This window comes from Onthophagus taurus, unplaced genomic scaffold (genome assembly GCF_036711975.1).
Source record: "Onthophagus taurus isolate NC unplaced genomic scaffold, IU_Otau_3.0 ScKx7SY_16, whole genome shotgun sequence".
Lineage (NCBI taxonomy): Eukaryota > Metazoa > Arthropoda > Insecta > Coleoptera > Scarabaeidae > Onthophagus > Onthophagus taurus.
Window position 1 is genome coordinate 858,378 of NW_027248941.1, and position 23,572 is coordinate 881,949.

The window sequence follows — 23,572 nt, forward strand, 5'->3', positions numbered from 1 at the left end:
ACGTTTTGCGTTATAAAAGAAGAAATCAATTAATAATTCGCGTTTTAAATTACGCTAAAATATTTGACATGATGAGAAGTTAGTTATAAACATATTTTTTCCAACAGATGGCGTTATCTCCTAAGTGTCTTTTTCAAATAACATTTTTTGACGTTTCATTAAAATATAATGAATTTAGTTCATTTTGCGTTAGAAATAAAACTAAAACTAGAAATTTTGAGATCCAACTCAATGTTTTAGCGCCCGGGGGCGGCCGATGTCTTCGAAAACGGCCGTGTTGGTTTAAAGCTGTGCTAGAAAATGATGTTAATAATTTCTAATCTCTTTATCAACACAACCCAACCTCACTTTTTCAAATGATATTTTTGTGACGTTTCTTTAATTACATCTTCAATCTACTCTACGTTTCTTCAATCAAATAGTAATTCGCGATTTTCGTGGTTTAAATTAAGCTAAAATATTTGACATGACGAGAAGTTAGTTATAAACGTACTTTTTCCAACAGATGGCGCTATCTCCTATGCGTCTTTTTCAAGTGACATTTTTTGACGTTTCATTAAAGAAAATGTATTTAACTCATTTTGAGTTAGAAAATGGTTAGAAATAAAACTAAAACTGGTACAACACCGAATATCTTTATCCTCCCGAGTATAAACAAAGTAGATATTGTGTCGAATTTAAATACGTCATAATGTAAGGTTATGTTTTCATTAGTCGCTGTTGTGAATACCATTTGTTGTTTCCTGTCTTAAGCCATAAAACTAAAAAGAAGTACGCCTCATAAAAGTTCGTTTTACTTACTCGTACACGTTTTGCGTTATAAAAGAAGAAATCAATTAATAATTTGCTTTTTTTGTGGTTTTAAATTACGTTATGTTTTTTTTTCAACAGATGGCGTCTTTTTCAGATCAAATTTATTTTAAATTTTGCTTTAGAAATGAAACTAAAACTAGAATAATTACATAACTTCAAAATTTCTAGTTTTAGTTTTATTTCTAATACAAAATTAAATCAAATTTTCTTTAATGAAACGTCAAAAAATGACTCTTGGAAAAGAGGTTAGGTTGGTTTGAAAAAGTGAGGTTGGGACAAACATTGGGGACGAATATAAGATAGATAACAAACAAAATTAACATTTCCCAGCGCAGTTTTAAACTGACACGGCCGTTTTCGAACACATCGGCCGCCCCCGAGAGCACGAAATGTTGATTTTCACAAATACGGGTAGATATCAAAGCTTGATTTCAATGTCTTAACGTTCGCGATGGCCGGGGGCGGCCGATGTCTTCGAAAACGGCCGTGTTAGTTTAAAATTGCTAGAAAATGATGTCGAGGATTACTAATCTCACTTTGCAAACACAACCTAACCTCACTTTTTCAAATGACATATTTTGACTTTTATTTTAGACTTTTTTTCAACAGATGGCGCTATCTCCTATGCATCTTTGACGCACGACATAACCCGAAAATTTCTAGTTTTAGTTTTATTTCTTATTATATCGGCAGAAAAGTCTACGAAAATTTTGCACTTATCTTAACTTCTAGGTTATGTTGTAGGTCTCTATTGGATTGCAAAGTCCCTCTTAGGAATGGACAGGAATTTGGAAAGCTTCGGTTCGGATAATTATTCTTTAATCGGTCTTCTTTGGATCTGGTGTTTATTTTTGATGTTTAAATTTAATTTTTCTTCTTTTTAGGTTATATAAAATCTTGATTCGGCGTTAAATTTGAATTGAATTATCGGAGAACCAATTTAAGGTTAGGAAATTATTTTTTGACATTTATAGGTTAGATTTCTTGCTCGTACTAAATTGGACTTTTTCTTGGTTCAACTTTTCCTCTTCTTATATACCCTTTTCTCCTTCTCCAGAAAATTTTCTTCCTTCTATTTTTAACCCGCACTTCTGATTGGTTGATGGAAATAAATTCAAATCTTCCTAAATTCCGAAAACGCCATCTATCGGATTTCTTTCGAACTACCCAAAAATTCAAAAACTTATTCTATTCATATCTTCTTCAATTTTTCACTAATCTAGATGAAACTTGGTATTTGATGCACACATTTTTCTATTTCAGCTGTCCATTGGAGATTTCAAGATTCTCTTACCACAAAAGAAGTTTGAATTTTACAAATTCAAATCCAATTTTCAAGGTTAAAATCGTTCAAAATCTTCCAAAATCTAATGAATTAGATGTAGCTGACACTGATCTTCCCGTTTTGGATGGTTTAGAAAGGATATTATTAGTTTTGAGAAAATTATAAGCAAATAAAAATTAACTGTCAACTGAATTGAGGTTATGTTTCTCTCTCTCAAGTAAAACTTGTCTGGGAAGCTATATTACAATATAATTAACTAATCCAGTAAAATCTGGGGTTAGAAAAACTTTTAAATCCTCTACGAATTTTTTTAATCATCCAAACATACAAAATCATCACAACGCCCCTTTTTTTTTAATGACTAGTTATCACATTAGCGGGCATATGTCCACTATCGCCTAAAGCCCTTAAAATAACCCTCCCTGAAGGAGTTATCGATATCCATGATATACTCGCATGATTTAATGATAATCTCAACCAAGCTTCTGGAGGAAATTGCAACGCTCTACAAAAAAAATCATTTTAACCCAAAATTAATTAACTTAATTAATTAATTACCTGCAGATAAAGTATCTAATAACGTTTGCGTGACACACAAGAACCGTATAACTGTCTTTCGCTTGATCAACATCCGCCCTATGAAAATATTTCCGAAATGCCGCCTCAATTCGAGCTCCATCCTCAAAGAACTGCTAAATTATTCGATTTGGAATTAATTTTTAACAAAAAAATTAATTTGCTTACATGAACGCCCGGTTTCCAATGCCCGACGGGTGGTTCGGGAGGAATAGGGGCCCCCTCCCTCAACATATGACACTCTTTAACAGGCACATCGGGCAAATGTTGCGAAATAACGTGCCCCGTTTCTTGAGCTCGACTCATCGTTGATTTAATAATATCTGTGTAAGGGAGTCCTAATTCCCGTAATCTTTTCGCAGTCCACTCGGCTTGGGTTCTCCCCAATCCAGTTAAAATCCGCTCAGAATCAGTTTTACCCTCTAAATTATACTGCCCGTGTCTTATTAAAATGATATGGCGAGTTGCAACAGGCTTTAAATTCGAAAAGTTATCCATGTCCTCTTTCACATCTCCCATTTCGTTTTTAAGCTTTTTCGGGTGAACCAAACTTGTAGGGGCACGACTTAAAATCAATTTAAATTAGTTTATGTGATTAAATTTAATTTCATTACTTACAAATCCCAATTTTCATCCCATTTCGTCGAGGGGGTAAAATTGGTGGTCCAGGAAGTGTGGACTTTCTCTTTTTGCTTGTTGGTTAAATAATAATATGTAACCCCGCCGAAAGTACCGATTGATATAAGGAATTTTTGGATATTATTTATAGAATTCATCGTAAAAGGACGATGAATCGCCGTGTTTTTAAAAATAACGCGGGACGTGACGTTTGAGGTTAGGTATATATATCTCGACGTAAGTGAAGTTGGATATGGTTTAAAAAATATAATAATAAACGTTAAATACTTAATAATAAATAAAATAATAATTAACTTAATTAAATTTAAATCAAATTTAAATAAAAATATCATTAATAACTTAATTAATTTATAAATAAAGAAAATTTAAAACCAGCTAACTTCACATATGTCAAAATATCCCCAATATGACATTTATGATGTAACAGAAAAAATTTTACCCAAAAAAAAGTAATTAATTCATAAATCCCAGTATAATCTGGGGTAAGTAACTCAAAGTTAACGCAATTTGAACCGAATCGCAAATTTTAAACAAGAATGTCCCATACTTAACATAACCTCAAACTTTGACGAGATGTACACCAGGTATGGGCCGTTTAATGTATTTTGGGGGCACGCACGCAACTTTACCACATCAGCCATTAAAAACGCAACCGCTGTTAAGTCGCATTACGAAGTTTTAGGAATAAATCCAGGGGCAACGCAAGCGGAAGTTAAATCGGCTTATTACAATCTATCGAAAATGTATCATCCGGATAAAAATCAGGGATGTGAGGACGCTGCGACGAAATTTAGGGATATTACGAATGCTTACGAAGTATTGGGGAACGTGCAATCGCGCAGGTTATACGATAAAGGTATTTAATGATTTTAAAATTATTTTTAAATTAATTTATTTCATTTTAAGGTGTACGTTTTGAAAGATCTCGTCATTCCGCGCACCATCCGGCGCAAGATGATGACCCAAAAACGCGATTTTATCGCAGTCGCGATCACAGACATAAACCTCCGACGATGGGGGGAACTCATCGCCAAACGGTTTACGATTTCGACGAGTGGTCGAGAGCTCATTATGGGGCGACTTTTGCCCGAGACCTCGAGAGAAAACGTCGCCAACAAATCGTGAACGAAATGAATGAACAGATCAACAATAGGAAGAAAATTGAAAACGTTTTATTTGGAATGATCATTTTTATGATGATCGTTATGGCCATAACGAGGGAATCATACGATATGAATCATCTAAAACCAAGGGGGAATTCGAATCCGCCGATCGAGCGATGAGTGGTTCAATTAATTGAGGTTATGTTAATGTCGTCGTCTGTGATTGTTTTTCGAAGAATCGGGTGGAAAATTTAGTGAATTTTTTTTTATCAGGTATTATAGTTTTAATTCTTGTTGAAATATATATTTATTTTTTTATAGATCCTTTTTTTGATGAATAAAATTAAAAATAAAAAAGTGAGGTTAGGTTAATCTTAATTTTGACTTTGACAATTAAAAAAAAGTGAGGTTATGTTTATCTTAGTTTTGACCTTGACAATTAAAAAAAAAGTGAGGTTATGTTTATTTTTAGTTTGAATTATTAATCAAAATTATTTAAATCAAAATTTAATGTGTAAAATCCATGATATCGTTTCGATCGCCGGTCGATGAATCATCATCACTTTCAATATCGCTGATCGTATCTCCAAAAATAGACAATTCTAACCCCAAAAACACAAATAATCATCTTTAAAGTTAACTAAAAAAGTGTTTTACCTGTTACTTTTCTAAGCGGGATATCCACAGTGGTGGCTTTTTCATCTTGAATGAACTCAAAACGAGTAGTCACCTAACCAATAAATTAAAAATTACCTTCTTAATGATTTTTTTTTTGACTCACCGCTGCATTATCCATCCTTAAAAGTATCAAAACTTCTTTTTCGACATCCGCAGCTTCCTCCAAATCGTTTTTGTTCCGTAACGTTTTTCTGAATCTTATATTCGAGATGTTCTTTAAAGGGGGTGTTATACCATGAAGATATTGATATTTTTGTTTCATATCATCCGTTTTATATTTCACTTTGGCTTCGTTTATTTTAAAAGTTTCTTCGTCTGTACAAATCAACATTTGGGAAACATCAGCCGTTTTAAATATTTGTACCCCGTCTACGGTTTTATTCGATTCTACAATCGTTGGTAAATCCACTAATTTCCCTTTTAAAAGTTTTCTATGTACGAAAACGTTGCAGTAGCGCATATTAAATTCGAAATCTAAGGTTAAATATTTTTTGATCTTTTTCGGCTTCTTTTTTAATACTTTTCGAACAAACTTTGCTTGCTCCTGTTGGATTAGAAATTATTTTATTAAAAAAATTGATTAATTTAGTAAAGAATAACTCATTACCTGGGGTAAACGCAAAATAAATTGATCTTCAAGATCGAATTTTTGTAAAACCTCCGGTTTCGTTGACATTTTTACAACTGTCAAAGAGCCCTCTATGAATCAATAGTAAAATTAAAAAATTAATTTTAACGAATTAAGTTAAAATCACTTTTTAATTAATTTATGTTTTAACTAAATTATTTTAAGTGATTTAATTAAAATTAATTAACTTTAATTATTAATTTAACAACATAAAAATAAAACAGGTGGTGTTTTTATCGTGAACTAAAAAAAAAATGGCGGAGTGTAACGGGTGTTGTGAACGTTTAACGAGTTAAAAATGAAAATTACCCGATTTTTCGCCGGTTTTTCCGCTTGATTTCGCCCGCGAGATGTAAATTGAACGTTAACGTAATGTTTTCGCATCGATTGTGGTTTTAGATGTGTAGGGTGTTTTTGAGGGTGTGTTTTGATCGCTAAAGAAGTGTTGAGAAAATGTTTAGATTTTTGAGCGGGCGAAAGGGCAAACGCTCCGAGGGAAATTCTCAAAGCAGGAATTCTCGCCACGCCGTCCACAAAGGGTTAATTCAGTGCAAAGTGATTCTTTTAGACGGAACCGATCTTTCCGTGGAATTATCGGTGAGTAAAGTTTTTTTGTTTGTGGTGTTTAGGTGTGGGTGGAATTATATCAGCGATACTCAAACAATTGTGTTTTATTTTTTCAAGTATTAAAGTTATTTTAAGTTTTAATTATCGGGATTAAATAGAATTAGATTACATTGACGTTTTAGGTTAAAACATAACCCCATTTTTCTTTTGTTTTTGTTTTAAGTCAAAAAATTTTTAGGTTATGTTTTTATTAATTTTTTTTTAAATTAATTTTAGAAAAAAGCCGAAGCAAGAGATCTCTACGAACAAGTGTTTTATTCGTTAGATTTGATCGAAAAGGATTATTTTGGGTTACAATTCACGGATGTTAATCACGTCAAACATTGGCTCGATCCTACGAAATCGATAAAAAAGCAAATTAAAAGTACCCCACTTATTTTCTTACCTAAATTAACACTATTTTTATTAATTTTGATGTTTTTTTAGTTGGCCCTCCATATACTTTGCGATTAAAAGTAAAATTTTACTCATCAGAGCCAAATAACCTCAGAGAAGAATTAACGAGGTACCAATTTTTCCTGCAATTAAAACAAGATATTTTAGAGGGCCGATTGGAGTGCCCCCATCAAACGGCCGTTGAATTAGCCGCGTTATCTTTACAATGTACTTAAAAATTAAACATAACCTAAAAATTTTTTTTAATCAAACTTATTTTTATAGCCGAATTGGGTGATTATGATGAATCCCAACACACGGCAGCTACTGTTTCTGAATTTCGTTTCGTTCCAAATCAATCAGAAGAAATGGAAATTGAAATTTTGGAGGAATTTAAGAAAGTTCGTGGGTTATCCCCCGCTCAAGCCGAAATGAGTTATTTGAATAAAGTGAAATGGCTCGAGATGTACGGTGTTGATATGCACACCGTTTTAGTAAGTTTTTATTTAAATAAAAATGTTTTTTAATTAATTTTAATTTAATAAAGGGAAAAGATGGAATGGAATACCACTTAGGTTTAACCCCAACCGGAATTTTAGTCTTCGAAGGTTCCCAAAAAATCGGATTATTCTTCTGGCCAAAAATCGGAAAGTTAAACTTCAAAAAGAAAAAGCTCACTTTAATCGTGGTCGAAGACGACGATCAAGGACGCGAACAAGAACACACTTTTGTATTTAGGTTAGAATCTAAATCTTTTAAATCGATTAATTTGATTAAAAAATGATTTTTTAAGGTTGCATAATGAGAAAGCTTGCAAACACTTGTGGAAATGCGCTGTTGAACATCACGGCTTCTTCCGGCTTCAAGCTCCCGTTAAGGGGCCCTCAGCCAGGCAGAACTTTTTTAGGATGGGGTCGCGGTTTCGGTACTCGGGACGAACTGAATATCAAAGTACGCATCAAAATCGGGCGAGGAGGACGGTTCAACTTGAAAGGAGACCAAGTCAAAGGTAAAAATGAACATTTATCTGTCAATTTTGACATTTTATCGCCAACTTCACGCGAAAACTTCATTTTATTAAATTTTAGTTGTAAATTTTTTAAATAACTAATTTTTTTTACAAATTTACAACAATTAAGTAACTTATCATTTATTTCTCCATATTTTTATCAAAAAAAAGTAAAAATACAAAAATTTAGTTATTTTTCTGTTAGTAAACATTCATCTGTCAATTGACGTTTTGTCACCAACCTCACGCGAATATTTTATGTCATTAAATTTTAGTTGTAATTTTTTTAAATAACTCATTTTTTTTTACAAATTTGCAACAATTAAGTAACTTATAATTTATTTCTCATATTTGTATCAAAAAAAAGTAAAAATACAAAAATTTAGTTATTTTTCTGTTAGTAAACATTCATCTATCAATTGACGTTTTGTCGCCAACCTCACGCGAATACTTCATGACATTAAATTTTAGTTGTAATTTTTTTAAATAACTCATTTTTTTTTACAAATTTGCAACAATTAAGTAACTTATAATTTATTTTTCCATATTTGTATCAAAAAAAAGTAAAAATACAAAAATTTAGTTATTTTTCTGTTAGTAAACATTCATCTGTGAATTGACGTTTTGTCACCAACCTCACGCGAATATTTTATGTCATTAAATTTTAGTTGTAATTTTTTTAAATAACTCATTTTTTTTTACAAATTTGCAACAATTAAGTAACTTATAATTTATTTCTCATATTTGTATCAAAAAAAAGTAAAAATACAAAAATTTAGTTATTTTTCTGTTAGTAAACATTCATCTATCAATTGACGTTTTGTCGCCAACCTCACGCGAATACTTCATGACATTAAATTTTAGTTGTAATTTTTTTAAATAACTCATTTTTTTTTACAAATTTGCAACAATTAAGTAACTTATAATTTATTTTTCCATATTTGTATCAAAAAAAAGTAAAAATACAAAAATTTAGTTATTTTTCTGTTAGTAAACATTCATCTATCAATTGACGTTTTGTCGCCAACCTCACGCGAATACTTTATGACATTAAATTTTAATTGTAATTTTTTTAAATAACTCATTTTTTTTACAAATTTGCAACAATTAAGTAACTTATAATTTATTTTTCCATATTTTTATCAAAAAAAAGTAAAAATACAAATATTTTGATATTTATCTGTTAATAAACAGTCATCTATCAATTGACGTTTTGTCGCCAACCTCACGTGAATACTTCATGTCATTAAATTTTAGTTGTAAATTTTTTAAATAATTCATTTTTTTAAAAATTTACATCAATTAAGTAACTTATAATTGATTTTTCCATATTTGCATAAAAAAAGTAAAATAACAAATATTTAGTTATTTTTCTGTTAGTAAACATTCATCTATCAATTGACGTTTTGTCGCCAACCTCACGCGAATACTTCATGTCATTAAATTTTAGTTGTAATTTTTTTAAATAACTTTTTTTACAAATTTACAACAATTAAGTAACTTATAATTGATTTTTCCATATTTGTATCAAAAAAAAGTAAAAATACAAAAATTTGGTTACTTTTTAAATTTATTAAATTAATAAATTTAAAAAGTAACTAAATTTTTAGGGATTTTTATTTTTTTAAAATTTATTACTTTAAAAAAAAGTGACAGATTTAACATAACCACTAAAATTAATTTATTAACATTTCTTTTTATTTCTAGATACGGTAGAAGACAAAGTCACGTTTTAAGAGAAAAATTAAGGGAACAACAACAATTATCACAACCACCAATCGAAACTGTCGACTCAAACGCAAATAAAACAACCAACGTTGCTTCTACAACCACAACGGACACAATTCAACCCTCTTCGAGTCGATGCAGCGAACGATCGAATAAATCCACGGCTACGAATGCCACAAATACGACGGATAACGACCCACTTTATTGTAAAGTTAATGATGATTTAACAAAATCGTTAACTCCAACAGGTCCTGATTCGTTAGGATTGGCAAGTCAAAGTAGTTTTGGGAAAGGTTCAACCGGTCATAATTCCTTTGGAAAAGCATCAATTGGTTGTGGTTCCTCCTACAGTCCCGTTTTATCCGTTGGAAGTAAAAATGGCACTTTAAAACGGAATAAAACGGCGACTACTCCAACAAGTCCCACTCCATCATCAAACGCGGACTCTCAATTAGACTTTTTGTTGAAAAGTTTAGCAAAAGAGACTCTTAGTGGAATACAAAGAGATGAATCGAGGAATGAAACTAATAAATTAGAAGGTAAATTAATCGATTTAGTTAAGTATTTAATCGCTTTAAACGCATGCTGCAATTGTAATAATTGTTTTAGATTCAGAAGTAGAAGTGATAACGAAATCAATGCCTGCCGAATTGCCGAATAACATTACTAAACTTTGTAACACAGTAGCTAAACCTCTACCTCCCGGACAAGTAAAATGTAATATCTTAAAAGGTAGTTATTTACGCTTTTTGTAACTTAAATAATAAATTATTTTTCTTGTTGTAGCGAAAATTGAAGAAGAATTAAACCAACAATTAGCTCCCCCGACGAAGTTAACCAATCAGATGTTTGTTGCAGCTGCAAAAGAAGACGAAACTAATTTAAATTCTTTAAACGCGGCTACATTCGTTTCTGTGGTGAGTTTAATTTTGTTGAAATCGATTTGTTGACGTTTTTCATTTTCATTATTTGTGGGGGCTTCCGCTTTTTTATATTTTTCACAGGGTGGTGATAAATTAACTTTAGCTGTAACCGGTCCCACAAGTACCAATCCGATAGTAACTAATTCCCCGACCCGAGAAACACCACCAACGACCGAAAATCACCTTCAATTAATCAACCAATCGAATAACAACAATAACCAACAAAAACGTTGCACCACCCCGGTTACCGTAACGTTTTTCGGTCACTCCGATCGTGGAAAATTGGAAAAAGTTATGATCTCCAGCCCGGAAATTAAAAACAAACAACAACCTTTAAGTTTATTATCAACCAACGGCGATGAGAAAGACTCGAATGGAATCGATAGTTTATTTAATTCGTTGAATTTCATCGATAACTCGATCACGCGGAAAGAATCCAATTCGAATCCTTTTTTTAATCTATCCGGGGATAACGAAAACTGTAAGAATCCATTTCAAGAGAGTCATAATCCGTTTTTATCGGGGAATAATCCGTTTCGCGATGATTCGGATGGATTGGTTGAAAACGGTGGTGGGGAAAGGGAGGAAAATGGAAAGAAAGAGGTGAGATCGGCTTATTTGTTGCTTTTATTTCGCTGAATTTGTGACGTTTTTCATTTTAATTCATTATAAATTAGTTTTTAAAATTAAATTAGACTGTTTAAGTGGCGCCATCTTTTAGCGAAACTTAATATTGATTTGTGTTTATATTTTTAACAAATTTTCTTTTTTTTTATTTAAATAACAATATATTAGGTAAAAATCACTTCGTAAATGCGTTATTTATCTTTTAAAATGTTAACAAAGTTATTAAAATTTAATTTTCGTAATTTTAATTTCTTAAAGTGGCGCCATCTTTTGGTGAAACTTTTTGTATTGTTTATTTCTCCAACGAATTTTTTCTTAAAAAAACGATATTTTATCTAAAAAAAAACAATTTAATCGATTCATAAACGCGTTATTTATGTTTTAAAGTGTTAACAAAGTTTTTTTTACAAAATTAATTCGCGTTAAAAAGTTTCGTAAATACATAACCTAACATTTTTGATTTGAGTTATTTAAATTTTGTGTAGAATTAATTATTTAGGTTTATTAGTATTTATTACTAATAAAGGTATTTATGTTTTATTCAAATTAATTTAAATAATTTTTTTTAGGATGTAAAGCCATCGATAATTACCGTAAAACTTGAAAAATCGTCTCCGACCGCAACCGTAACTCCATCGTTAAGCAAGTTATCTCCTTGGTTGGTGTCGCAAGATGTTGTGTCTTCACCGGCGGTGAAAGTTTCCACTGAAAGTGTTGTTCGTAAATCAGTTATTACAACCCAACTTTAATCCTTTTTAAACCTTTTTACCGTTCCGATGATGTTTTTACGTAAAAGTAAGTAATTCTTTCATTATTAATGTTTAATATTCAATTTTAATTCATTTTATTATAAAAATTAATATTTAATGTTGTTAAAATTTAAATTTCCCGCTTTTTCGAGGTTAATTTTGTAAGGTGGCGCCATCTTGTTGTGAAACTTTTGTTTTTTTTATTTCATCAACAATTTTTTGAGGTATTTTTTTAAAAATAACGTTATTTTAGATACAAATCGGCTTAATCGACTCATTAACGCGTTATTTATCACGTTTTAAAGCGCTAACAAAGTTTATTCTAATTAATTCGCTTAAAAAAGAAAGTTTTGAAAAAACATAACCTCACTTTTAATTTTAATACTTAATTTAATGATAAATTAGTTTTAAGATTACATTTTTGTGTTTTAACCAAATTAATGTTTTTTTAGGATGTAAAGCCAACGATAATTACCGAAAAAATCATCTCCGAGTGCCACCGTAATTCCATCTCAACCCAAGTTATCTACGTATTGAGACGTTTCTTCACCGGTGGTGTTTTTATTACGTAGATAACGCTTTTTCCGTTTCCGATAATCGTATTATTCCTTAAAGGTAAGTAATTTTAAAGTTAGGTTTATTGCAGTATTTTTTATTATTAATATTTAACGTTATTCCGTAAATTTATCAATCTAGCTGCTATGTGATACGTTTAATTTTTATTCCGACTTAAATATTACCGTTTAATGTGACGATGTAGGTTTTTTTTCTTTTATTTTAGGATATAATAAGGGATTTATATTTGTATATATTTTTTATTATATATTTTTCTAAATAAGTTGCTGAATTGTATTGATATTAATTAAGTTCTAATCGAGTGCTATAATGTAGACTTAACCGTCCAAAAAAAGCAAAAATAATCAAAAAAAAAACTCAATAGGATTTAAGTGAGAATTGGGACCATTTTTTACAAATTAAAGCGGCAATAATCACTTTTGAGTGCCATTGAAAGTTTTTAATCGTCCCCTTTTATAAAAAGAAGTTTTTAATTATTATATTCTTGTACTTACATAAAATATTTATGAATGTTTATCAAGGATTTTTAATTAAATCCCTTCCTTTTGCGAAAAATCCCGATTATATCCTCAAATATAAAACAAAAAATCCTAATTAAGGCAATTTAAAATTTTAAACGTTTTTTATTGCAACATCATCCACGTTACATAAGAAAAAAAAATTAAAAACATTTTCCACTAAAAATGACCAATATTATCCTTCCTTTTCTTTTATGTAAAATATTTCGAACCCCAAACCGGCTAAAACGTGCAACAAAAATCCCGTTTTATCGATCCCAAATTATATTTTTTTTATTTAAACGCGACAGCTGCCTCATTTTAAACCACGTTAAAAAAACTTAATCAAAAATACACTTTTCGCCTTAAACGCCTAATGGTTATACTTTTTCCGTTACACTTTTCAATCACTTTTACACAAAAAAGACATTTTTTTAAGCAGCTGTCGCGGAGGCAACAAAACTTAAATGAAACAAACTTAACAAAAAAAAGAGGATAACCCAAACAAAAAAGTTAATTAAAAAAAAAACCTTTTTTTGTTGACAAAAATTATTTTAGTACACCTTCAATTGGTGTTTGTCGTCGAAACCGGCCGAGTGACCCGCATTTCTCACGATAAAACTCGCGCCATCGTAATGCATTCGACGCTCACCACGTCGTACAAATAAATGGCGAGTTTGCCCCATTGAACCAGTACAATGTAAAAAAGGGGAACTCACAGAAGCTGACCCATTACTTGGAGATGTTCTCAATGAAAATTTGTTACTGTTTCTTCCAACACTAAAAATTATTCATTAATAAAATAATATTAAATGTATACAAAATATATTTACCGAACTAAACCATCGGCTGTTTGTGAGATTCGAACATTATTAATGATCCAATTATCGGTTCCGTCGTCCGTTACCCAAAAACTCGACGAATGCAGTAAAGACACCGCCTCGCTAATCAAATTGGGCCCCCCAATCGACGGATCCGAGTATTGGCTATCACTGTAGAAAACGGTCAAAGAAAAATCGCCGCTTAAATCTGAAAATGTGTCGGTTGTCGTTCTTGTTCCTGCCGAATCCACCAGGTAAACCAAAGCGCATTGATCGCTTGTGAAACTTACGCCTTTATACCACATTTTTGCGTATTTATTATTTCCCTGGAAAAAAGAAAAAAATCATTATTAATAAATTAATTAATGAATAGGTAGTGTCAGAATAGAAACCGAAATATGAATAAATGCTTTGTTATGTCACCTAGAGCAGAAATATCTCAATATTCGTGATTGATAAATCAAGTCAGATTGTTTGCAAAACACTTTTTATGCCCAGAAGTTGTAAACAAGTAACTATTTCGATTGCTTGCGGTCGAGGCTGTACGATTGAAGCCTTATTATTATTACACCCAGAAAACAACAGACTTGAATTGTGAATAAAATCATACAAATCCCACTTTATTAAAGCCAAGGCGCCACAATACGTTGATCAGTCAGTTACGGATTATTTCTTAGCCACTTCTATTTTTGTGATCAGAATCGTTTATAAAATTGAATTTGCTTTAATTTGAGACCAAACACGATATATTTACCTTAAAAATTAAGAAAGTTAGGTTAAGAATCAACAAAGTGGCCGCCATTTTGTTTTTTTCCTCTTATTTTATTATATCTTCATAAATATGGCGAGTTTGGTATCAAATTAAAGGGTTTTCAATGTAGATCACGATTTCCTACACAAATTAGATTTTTTGAACGATTTGATGGAATTAAATAATTTCACAAAAAATTAATAATTGATCAAAATCGATATTTTTGTTATTAGAATCGTTTATAAAATTGAATTTGCTTTAATTTGAGACCAAACACGATATATTTACTTGAAAAATTAAGAAAGTTAGGTTAAGAATCAACAAAGTGACCGCCATTTTGTTTTTTTTTTCTCTTATTTTATTATATCGTCATAAATATGGCGAGTTTGGTATCAAATTAAAGGGTTTTTAATGTAGATCACCATTTCCCTCTTAAATTAGACTTTTTGAACGATTTTATGGAATTAAATAATTTTACAAAAAATTAATAGTGATTAAAATCGATATTTTTGTGATAAAAATCGTTCATAGAATTGAATTTGCTTTAATTTGAGACCAAACACGATATATTTATCTTACAAATTAAGAAAGTTAGGTTAAAAATCAACAAAGTGGCCGCCATTTTGTTTTTTCTCTTAATTTATTATATCTTTATAAATAGGGCGAGTTTGGTATCAAATTAAAGGGTTTTTAATGTAGATCACCATTACCCCTTAAATTAGACTTTTTGAACGATTTTATGGAATTAAATAATTTTACAAAAAATTAATAAGTGATTAAAATCAATATTTTTGTGATCAGAATCGTTTATAAAATTGAATTTGCTTTAATTTGAGACCAAACACGATATATTTACCTGAAAAATTAAGAAAGTTAGGTTAAGAATCAACAAAGTGGCCGCCATTTTGTTTTTTCTCCTCTTATTTTATTATATCTTCATAAATATGGCGAGTTTGGTATTAAATTAAAGGGTTTTCAATGTAGATCACGATTTCCTACACAAATTAGACTTTTTGAACGATTTTATGGAATTAAATAAGTTCACAAAAAATTAATAATTGATTAAAATCGATATTTTTGTTATCAAAATCGTTTATAAAATTGAATTTGCTTTAATTTGAGACCAAACACGATATATTTATCTTAAAAATTAAGAAAGTTAGGTTAAGAATCAACAAAGTGGCCGCCATTTTGTTTTTTCTCCTATTGTTTTATTATATCTTCATAAATATGGCGACTTTGGTATCAAATTAAAGGATTTTCAACGTAGATCACGATTTCCCACTCAAATTAAACTTTTTGAACGATTTTATGGAATTAAATAATTTCATAAAACAGTAATAATTGATTAAAATCGATATTTTTGTGATCAGAATCGTTTATAAAATTGAATTTGCTTTAATTTGAGACCAAACACGATATATTTTATCTTAAAAATTAAGAAAGTTAGGTTAAGAATCAACAAAGTGGCCGCCATTTTGTTTTTTTTCCTATTATTTTGTTATATCTTCATAAATATGGCGAGTTTGGTATCAAATTAAAGGGTTTTTAATGTAGATCACGATTTCCTACACAAATTAGACTTGTTGAACGAGTTTATGGAGTTAAATAATTTCACAAAACATTAATAATTGATTAAAATCGATATTTTTGTGATCAAAATCGTTTATAAAATTGAATTTGCTTTAATTTGAGACCAAACACGATATATTTACCTTAAAAATTAAGAAAGTTAGGTTAAGAATCAACACAGTGGCCGCCATTTTGTTTTTTCTCCTCTTATTTTGTAATATCTTCATAAATATGGCGAATTTAGTATCAAATTAAAAGGTTTTCAATGTAGATCACGATTTTCCACTCAAATTAGACTTTTTGAACGATTTTATGGAATGAAATAATTTCACAAAACATTAATAATTGATTAAAATCGATATTTTTATTATTAAAATCGCTTATGAAATTGAATTTGCTTTAATTTGATACTAAACACGATATATTTACCTTAAAAATTAAGAAAGTTAGGTTAAGAATCAACAAAGTGGCCGCCATTTTGTTTTTTTTCCAATTATTTTATTATTATCTTCATAAATATGGCGAGTTTGGTATCAAATTAAAGCGTTTTCAATGTAGATCACGATTTTCCACTCAAATTAGATTTTTTAAACGATTTTATGGAATTAAATAATTTCACAAAAAATTAATAATTGTTTAAAATCGATATTTTTGTGATCAGAATCGTTTATAAAATTGAATTTGCTTTAATTTGAGACCAAACACGATATATTTACCTTAAAAATTAAGAAAGTTAGGTTAAGAATCAACAAAGTGGCCGCCATTTTGTTTTTTCTCCTCTTATTTTATTATATCGTCATAAATATGACGAGTTCGGCATCAAATTAAAGCGTTTTCAATGTAGATCACGATTTCCTACACAAATTAGATTTTTTGAACGATTTTATGGAATTAAATAATTTCACAAAAAATTAATAATTGATTAAAATCGCTATTTTTGTTATCAGAATCGTTTATAAAATTGAATTTGCTTTAATTTGAGACCAAACACGATATATTTACTTGAAAAATTAAGAAAGTTAGGTTAAGAATCAACAAAGTGGCCGCCATTTTGTTTTTTCTCCTCTTATTTTATAATATCTTCATAGATATGGCGAGTTTGGTATCAAATTAAAAGGTTTTCAATGTAGATCACGATTTCCCACTCAAATTAGACTTTTTGGACGATTTTATGGAATTAAATAATTTCACAAAACATTAATAATTGATTAAAATCGATATTTTTATTATTAAAATCGTTTATAAAATTGAATTTGCTTTAATTTGATACCAAACACGATATATTTACCTTAAAAATTAAGAAAGTTAGGTTAAGGATCAACAAAATGGCTGCCATTTTCTTTTTTTCCTCTTATTTTATTATATCGTCATAAATATGGCGAGTTTGGTATCAAATTAAAGGGTTTTCAATGTAGATCACGATTTCCTACACAAATTAGATTTTTTGAACGATTTTATGGAATTAAATAATTTCACAAAAAATTAATAATTGATTAAAATCGATATTTTTGTGGTCAGAATCGTTTATAAAATTAAATTTGCTTTAATTTGAGACCAAACACGATATATTTACATTAAAAATTAAGAAAGTTAGGTTAAAAATCAACAAAGTGGCCGCCATTTTGTTTTTTCTCCTCTTAATTTATTATATCTTTATAAATAAGGCGAGTTTGGTATCAAATTAAAGGGTTTTCAATATAGATTACAATTTCCCACTCAAATTAGATTTTTTAAACGATTTTATGGAGAAATAATTTCACAAAACATTAATAATTGATTAAAATCGATATTTTTATGATTAAAATCGTTTATGAAATTGAATTTGCTTTAATTTGAGACCAAACACGATATATTTACCTTAAAAATTAAGAAAGTTAGGTTAAGAATCAACAAAGTGGCCGCCATTTTGTTTTTTTTCCTCTTATTTTATTATATCGTCATAAATATGGCGAGTTTGGTATCAAATTAAAGGGTTTTCAATGTAGATCACGATTTCCCACTCAAATTAGACTTTTTGAACAATTTTATGGAATTAAATAATTTCACAAAAAATTAATAATTGATTAAAATCGATATTTTTGTCATCAGAATCGTTTATAAAATTGAATTTGCTTTAATTTGATACTAAACACGATATATTTACCTTAAAAATTAAGAAAGTTAGGTTAAGAATCAACAAAATGGCTGCCATTTTCTTTTTTTTCGTGTTATTTTATTATATCGTCATAAATATGGCGAGTTTGGTATCAAATTAAAGGGTTTTCAATGTAGATCACGATTTTCCACTCAAATTAAACTTTTTGAATGATTTTATGAAATTAAATAATTTCACAAAACATTAAAATAATTGATTAAAATCGATATTTTTGTGATAAAAATCGTTCATAGCATTGAATTTGCTTTAATTTGAGACCAAACACGATATATTTATCTTAAAAATTAAGAAAGTTAGGTTAAGAATCAACAAAATGGCCGCCATTTTGTTTTTTTTTCCTATTATTTTATTATATCTTCATAAATATGGCGAGTTTGGTATCAAATTAAAAGGTTTTTAATGCAGATCACGATTTCCCCCTCAAAATAGACTTTTTGAACTATTTTATGGAGAAATAATTTCACAAAACATTAATAATTGATTAAAATCGATATTTTTATGATTAAAATCGTTTATGAAATTGAATTTGCTTTAATTTGAGACCAAACACGATATATTTACCTTAAAAATTAAGAAAGTTAGGTTAAGAATCAACAAAGTGGCCGCCATTTTGTTTTTTTTCCTCTTATTTTATTATATCGTCATAAATATGGCGAGTTTGGTATCAAATTAAAGGGTTTTCAATGTAGATCACGATTTCCCACTCAAATTAGACTTTTTGAACAATTTTATGGAATTAAATAATTTCACAAAAAATTAATAATTGATTAAAATCGATATTTTTGTCATCAGAATCGTTTATAAAATTGAATTTGCTTTAATTTGATACTAAACACGATATATTTACCTTAAAAATTAAGAAAGTTAGGTTAAGAATCAACAAAATGGCTGCCATTTTCTTTTTTTTCGTGTTATTTTATTATATCGTCATAAATATGGCGAGTTTGGTATCAAATTAAAGGGTTTTCAATGTAGATCACGATTTTCCACTCAAATTAAACTTTTTGAATGATTTTATGGAATTAAATAATTTCACAAAACATTAAAATAATTGATTAAAATCGATATTTTTGTGATAAAAATCGTTCATAGCATTGAATTTGCTTTAATTTGAGACCAAACACGATATATTTATCTTAAAAATTAAGAAAGTTAGGTTAAGAATCAACAAAATGGCCGCCATTTTGTTTTTTTTCCTATTATTTTATTATATCTTCATAAATATGGCGAGTTTGGTATCAAATTAAAAGGTTTTTAATGCAGATCACGATTTCCCCCTCAAAATAGACTTTTTGAACTATTTTATGGAGAAATAATTTCACAAAACATTAATAATTGATTAAAATCGATATTTTTATGATTAAAATCGTTTATGAAATTGAATTTGCTTTAATTTGAGACCAAACACGATATATTTACCTTAAAAATTAAGAAAGTTAGGTTAAGAATCAACAAAGTGGCCGCCATTTTGTTTTTTTTCCTCTTATTTTATTATATCGTCATAAATATGGCGAGTTTGGTATCAAATTAAAGGGTTTTCAATGTAGATCACGATTTCCCACTCAAATTAGACTTTTTGAACAATTTTATGGAATTAAATAATTTCACAAAAAATTAATAATTGATTAAAATCGATATTTTTGTCATCAGAATCGTTTATAAAATTGAATTTGCTTTAATTTGATACTAAACACGATATATTTACCTTAAAAATTAAGAAAGTTAGGTTAAGAATCAACAAAATGGCTGCCATTTTCTTTTTTTTCGTGTTATTTTATTATATCGTCATAAATATGGCGAGTTTGGTATCAAATTAAAGGGTTTTCAATGTAGATCACGATTTTCCACTCAAATTAAACTTTTTGAATGATTTTATGGAATTAAATAATTTCACAAAACATTAAAATAATTGATTAAAATCGATATTTTTGTGATAAAAATCGTTCATAGCATTGAATTTGCTTTAATTTGAGACCAAACACGATATATTTATCTTAAAAATTAAGAAAGTTAGGTTAAGAATCAACAAAATGGCCGCCATTTTGTTTTTTTTCCTATTATTTTATTATATCTTCATAAATATGGCGAGTTTGGTATCAAATTAAAAGGTTTTTAATGCAGATCACGATTTCCCCCTCAAAATAGACTTTTTGAACTATTTTATGGAGAAATAATTTCACAAAACATTAATAATTGATTAAAATCGATATTTTTATGATTAAAATCGTTTATGAAATTGAATTTGCTTTAATTTGAGACCAAACACGATATATTTACCTTAAAAATTAAGAAAGTTAGGTTAAGAATCAACAAAGTGGCCGCCATTTTGTTTTTTTTCCTCTTATTTTATTATATCGTCATAAATATGGCGAGTTTGGTATCAAATTAAAGGGTTTTCAATGTAGATCACGATTTCCCACTCAAATTAGACTTTTTGAACAATTTTATGGAATTAAATAATTTCACAAAAAATTAATAATTGATTAAAATCGATATTTTTGTCATCAGAATCGTTTATAAAATTGAATTTGCTTTAATTTGATACTAAACACGATATATTTACCTTAAAAATTAAGAAAGTTAGGTTAAGAATCAACAAAATGGCTGCCATTTTCTTTTTTTTCGTGTTATTTTATTATATCGTCATAAATATGGCGAGTTTGGTATCAAATTAAAGGGTTTTCAATGTAGATCACGATTTTCCACTCAAATTAAACTTTTTGAATGATTTTATGGAATTAAATAATTTCACAAAACATTAAAATAATTGATTAAAATCGATATTTTTGTGATAAAAATCGTTCATAGCATTGAATTTGCTTTAATTTGAGACCAAACACGATATATTTATCTTAAAAATTAAGAAAGTTAGGTTAAGAATCAACAAAATGGCCGCCATTTTGTTTTTTTTCCTATTATTTTATTATATCTTCATAAATATGGCGAGTTTGGTATCAAATTAAAAGGTTTTTAATGCAGATCACGATTTCCCCCTCAAAATAGACTTTTTGAACTATTTTATGGAGAAATAATTTCACAAAACATTAATAATTGATTAAAATCGATATTTTTATGATTAAAATCGTTTATGAAATTGAATTTGCTTTAATTTGAGACCAAACACGATATATTTACCTTAAAAATTAAGAAAGTTAGGTTAAGAATCAACAAAGTGGCCGCCATTTTGTTTTTTTTCCTCTTATTTTATTATATCGTCATAAATATGGCGAGTTTGGTATCAAATTAAAGGGTTTTCAATGTAGATCACGATTTCCCACTCAAATTAGACTTTTTGAACAATTTTATGGAATTAAATAATTTCACAAAAAATTAATAATTGATTAAAATCGATATTTTTGTCATCAGAATCGTTTATAAAATTGAATTTGCTTTAATTTGATACTAAACACGATATATTTACCTTAAAAATTAAGAAAGTTAGGTTAAGAATCAACAAAATGGCTGCCATTTTCTTTTTTTTCGTGTTATTTTATTATATCGTCATAAATATGGCGAGTTTGGTATCAAATTAAAGGGTTTTCAATGTAGATCACGATTTTCCACTCAAATTAAACTTTTTGAATGATTTTATGGAATTAAATAATTTCACAAAACATTAAAATAATTGATTAAAATCGATATTTTTGTGATAAAAATCGTTCATAGCATTGAATTTGCTTTAATTTGAGACCAAACACGATATATTTATCTTAAAAATTAAGAAAGTTAGGTTAAGAATCAACAAAATGGCCGCCATTTTGTTTTTTTTCCTATTATTTTATTATATCTTCATAAATATGGCGAGTTTGGTATCAAATTAAAAGGTTTTTAATGCAGATCACGATTTCCCCCTCAAAATAGACTTTTTGAACTATTTTATGGAATGAAATAATTTCACAAAACATTAATAATTGATTAAAATCGATATTTTTGTGGTCAGAATCGTTTATAAAATTGAATTTGCTTTAATTTGAGACCAAACACGATATATTTACCTTAAAAATTAAGAAAGTTAGGTTAAGAATCAACAAAATGGCTGCCATTTTCTTTTTTTTTCCTCTTATTTTATTATATCTTCATAAATATGGCGAGTTTGGTATCAAATTAAAGGGTTTTTAATGTAGATCACGATTTCCTACTCAAATTAGACTTTTTGAACGATTTTATGGAATTAAATAATTTCACAAAAAATTAATAATTGATTAAAATCGATATTTTTGTGATCAGAATCGTTTATAAAATTGAATTTGCTTTAATTTGAGACCAAACACGATATATTTACCTTAAAAATGAAGAAAGTTAGGTTAAGAATCAACAAAATGGCTGCCATTTTCTTTTTTTTCCTCTTATTTTATTATATCTTCATAAATATGGCGAGTTTGGTATCAAATTAAAGGGTTTTCAATGTAGATCACGATTTTCCACTCAAATTAGACTTTATGAACGATTTTATGAAATTAATTTCATGAAAAAGAAGAAATTTTATTGGAATTTGATGAATAAGGAGAAAAATAAACCAACTTTAAGATTAAATATGATCAAAAACTTGACAGCTATCAACTTAATAAATTAGACGTTTAATTCTAACCTAATTTTGGTGTTAAAGATTGATATTTACTTGCGAATCATTTGCTAAAATCTCCACACGCGACCCATATTGGTAAACTCTTCCATTCGGGTGTATTAAAGCTGCTGAAGAACCGGAAGAGCTTAAAGACAACACGATTCCGCTGCGCATATTGACCACGCGAATCGCTCGATCCAAAGAAATATCAACTCGCACCCTATCGTGTAATCGCAAGGTGATAATTCCTTGCGGGGTAACCGACGGGCCACCCATTGCACCATCTTCATGCCAAACGTCATGCTAAAAAGATTTTTTTTTGATACATCGATAATTAATTAATAACATTTTCAATTACATTGTATTCTTCGATATACAAATTCTTGGAAATAGCCCTGGAAATCCACGGGTAAATATCGTACTGCTTCAAATCGCGATTACTACTCGATCCATCACTATTATGAGACTTGCTGGTGTAAACGCTGCGGCTTCGGGGCCGTTGCTTCTCTTTGTCCTTTTCGGTATTTTTCGAAACGTTGGGAAGACTGTCTAAAATAAAAAGTTATTAATATAAAATTAGCGCGAAATTAAAAATTACCTTTACGAAAGAAAACTTTTTCGCGAGGCTTTTCCATATTTTCTTTTAAGAGTTTAGCCGACGACGCGCGTTTATAATAAAACTTGTTTTAGGTTTTTTTCAGGGCTAACTAACGTTTATTCGATTTATTTCGATTTTCATTTATTTAGACAACTTTGATTATTTTATTTTATTTTTTTTATTTCCTTAAAAACGGTGTAAGGCACTTTCTTAAAAGATAACAATACTGCTTTCTTAAATAATTAATTATTTTTTTTTTTTAGTTATTGGAAATCGTT

At 29.0% G+C, this 23,572-nt stretch overlaps 5 protein-coding genes across 9 annotated transcripts; 2 read left to right on the forward strand and 3 right to left on the reverse strand.

The window, feature by feature from the left end:
- Positions 1-2,392: 2,392 nt before the first annotated feature.
- LOC111415394 (Phosphoglycerate mutase 5) lies at positions 2,393-3,530 on the reverse strand. Of its 2 annotated transcripts, none has more exons than XM_023047076.2 (4): positions 3,293-3,530; positions 2,843-3,239; positions 2,657-2,787; positions 2,393-2,603 (listed from the first exon to the last, which is right to left on the reverse strand). In XM_023047076.2, exons 1-4 carry the CDS (start codon positions 3,448-3,450, stop codon positions 2,453-2,455), a joined length of 837 nt encoding a protein of 278 aa, XP_022902844.1. In that variant the 5' UTR covers positions 3,451-3,530; the 3' UTR covers positions 2,393-2,452. The 2 variants fall into 2 exon arrangements, with proteins under 2 accessions (XP_022902844.1, XP_022902843.1); XM_023047075.2 differs by having other exon boundaries at positions 2,657-2,790.
- A 164-nt stretch (positions 3,531-3,694) lies between these two features.
- LOC111415357 (dnaJ homolog subfamily C member 30, mitochondrial-like) lies at positions 3,695-4,777 on the forward strand. The gene is made up of 2 exons (XM_023047002.2): positions 3,695-4,169; positions 4,220-4,777. The coding sequence occupies exons 1-2, from the start codon at positions 3,887-3,889 to the stop codon at positions 4,594-4,596; spliced, it is 660 nt and encodes a 219-aa protein (XP_022902770.2). The 5' UTR covers positions 3,695-3,886; the 3' UTR covers positions 4,597-4,777.
- A 95-nt stretch (positions 4,778-4,872) lies between these two features.
- Positions 4,873-5,795, reverse strand: LOC111415389 (transcription initiation factor TFIID subunit 7-like). 2 transcript variants are annotated; one of them, XM_071201096.1, is made up of 4 exons: positions 5,702-5,795; positions 5,198-5,638; positions 5,081-5,146; positions 4,873-5,018 (listed from the first exon to the last, which is right to left on the reverse strand). In XM_071201096.1, exons 1-4 carry the CDS (start codon positions 5,768-5,770, stop codon positions 4,917-4,919), a joined length of 678 nt encoding a protein of 225 aa, XP_071057197.1. In that variant the 5' UTR covers positions 5,771-5,795; the 3' UTR covers positions 4,873-4,916. The 2 variants fall into 2 exon arrangements, with proteins under 2 accessions (XP_071057197.1, XP_022902833.1); XM_023047065.2 differs by having other exon boundaries at positions 5,074-5,146.
- A 172-nt stretch (positions 5,796-5,967) lies between these two features.
- LOC111415337 (erythrocyte membrane protein band 4.1-like yurt) lies at positions 5,968-12,852 on the forward strand. 3 transcript variants are annotated; one of them, XM_023046957.2, is made up of 12 exons: positions 5,968-6,319; positions 6,566-6,713; positions 6,776-6,952; positions 7,010-7,218; positions 7,272-7,462; positions 7,518-7,733; positions 9,441-10,000; positions 10,071-10,193; positions 10,248-10,378; positions 10,466-10,987; positions 11,581-11,806; positions 12,213-12,852. In XM_023046957.2, exons 1-11 carry the CDS (start codon positions 6,176-6,178, stop codon positions 11,758-11,760), a joined length of 2,601 nt encoding a protein of 866 aa, XP_022902725.2. In that variant the 5' UTR covers positions 5,968-6,175; the 3' UTR covers positions 11,761-11,806; positions 12,213-12,852. The 3 variants fall into 3 exon arrangements, with proteins under 3 accessions (XP_022902725.2, XP_022902727.2, XP_022902726.2); XM_023046959.2 differs by lacking the exon at positions 10,466-10,987; XM_023046958.2 differs by lacking the exon at positions 10,071-10,193.
- Positions 12,853-12,939: 87 nt separating this feature from the next.
- Positions 12,940-23,528, reverse strand: LOC111415341 (wurstfest). Its single transcript, XM_023046963.2, has 5 exons — positions 23,295-23,528; positions 23,055-23,245; positions 22,751-22,999; positions 13,667-13,980; positions 12,940-13,613 (listed from the first exon to the last, which is right to left on the reverse strand). Exons 1-5 carry the CDS (start codon positions 23,329-23,331, stop codon positions 13,388-13,390), a joined length of 1,017 nt encoding a protein of 338 aa, XP_022902731.1. The 5' UTR covers positions 23,332-23,528; the 3' UTR covers positions 12,940-13,387.
- Between the last annotated feature and the right edge of the window lie 44 nt (positions 23,529-23,572).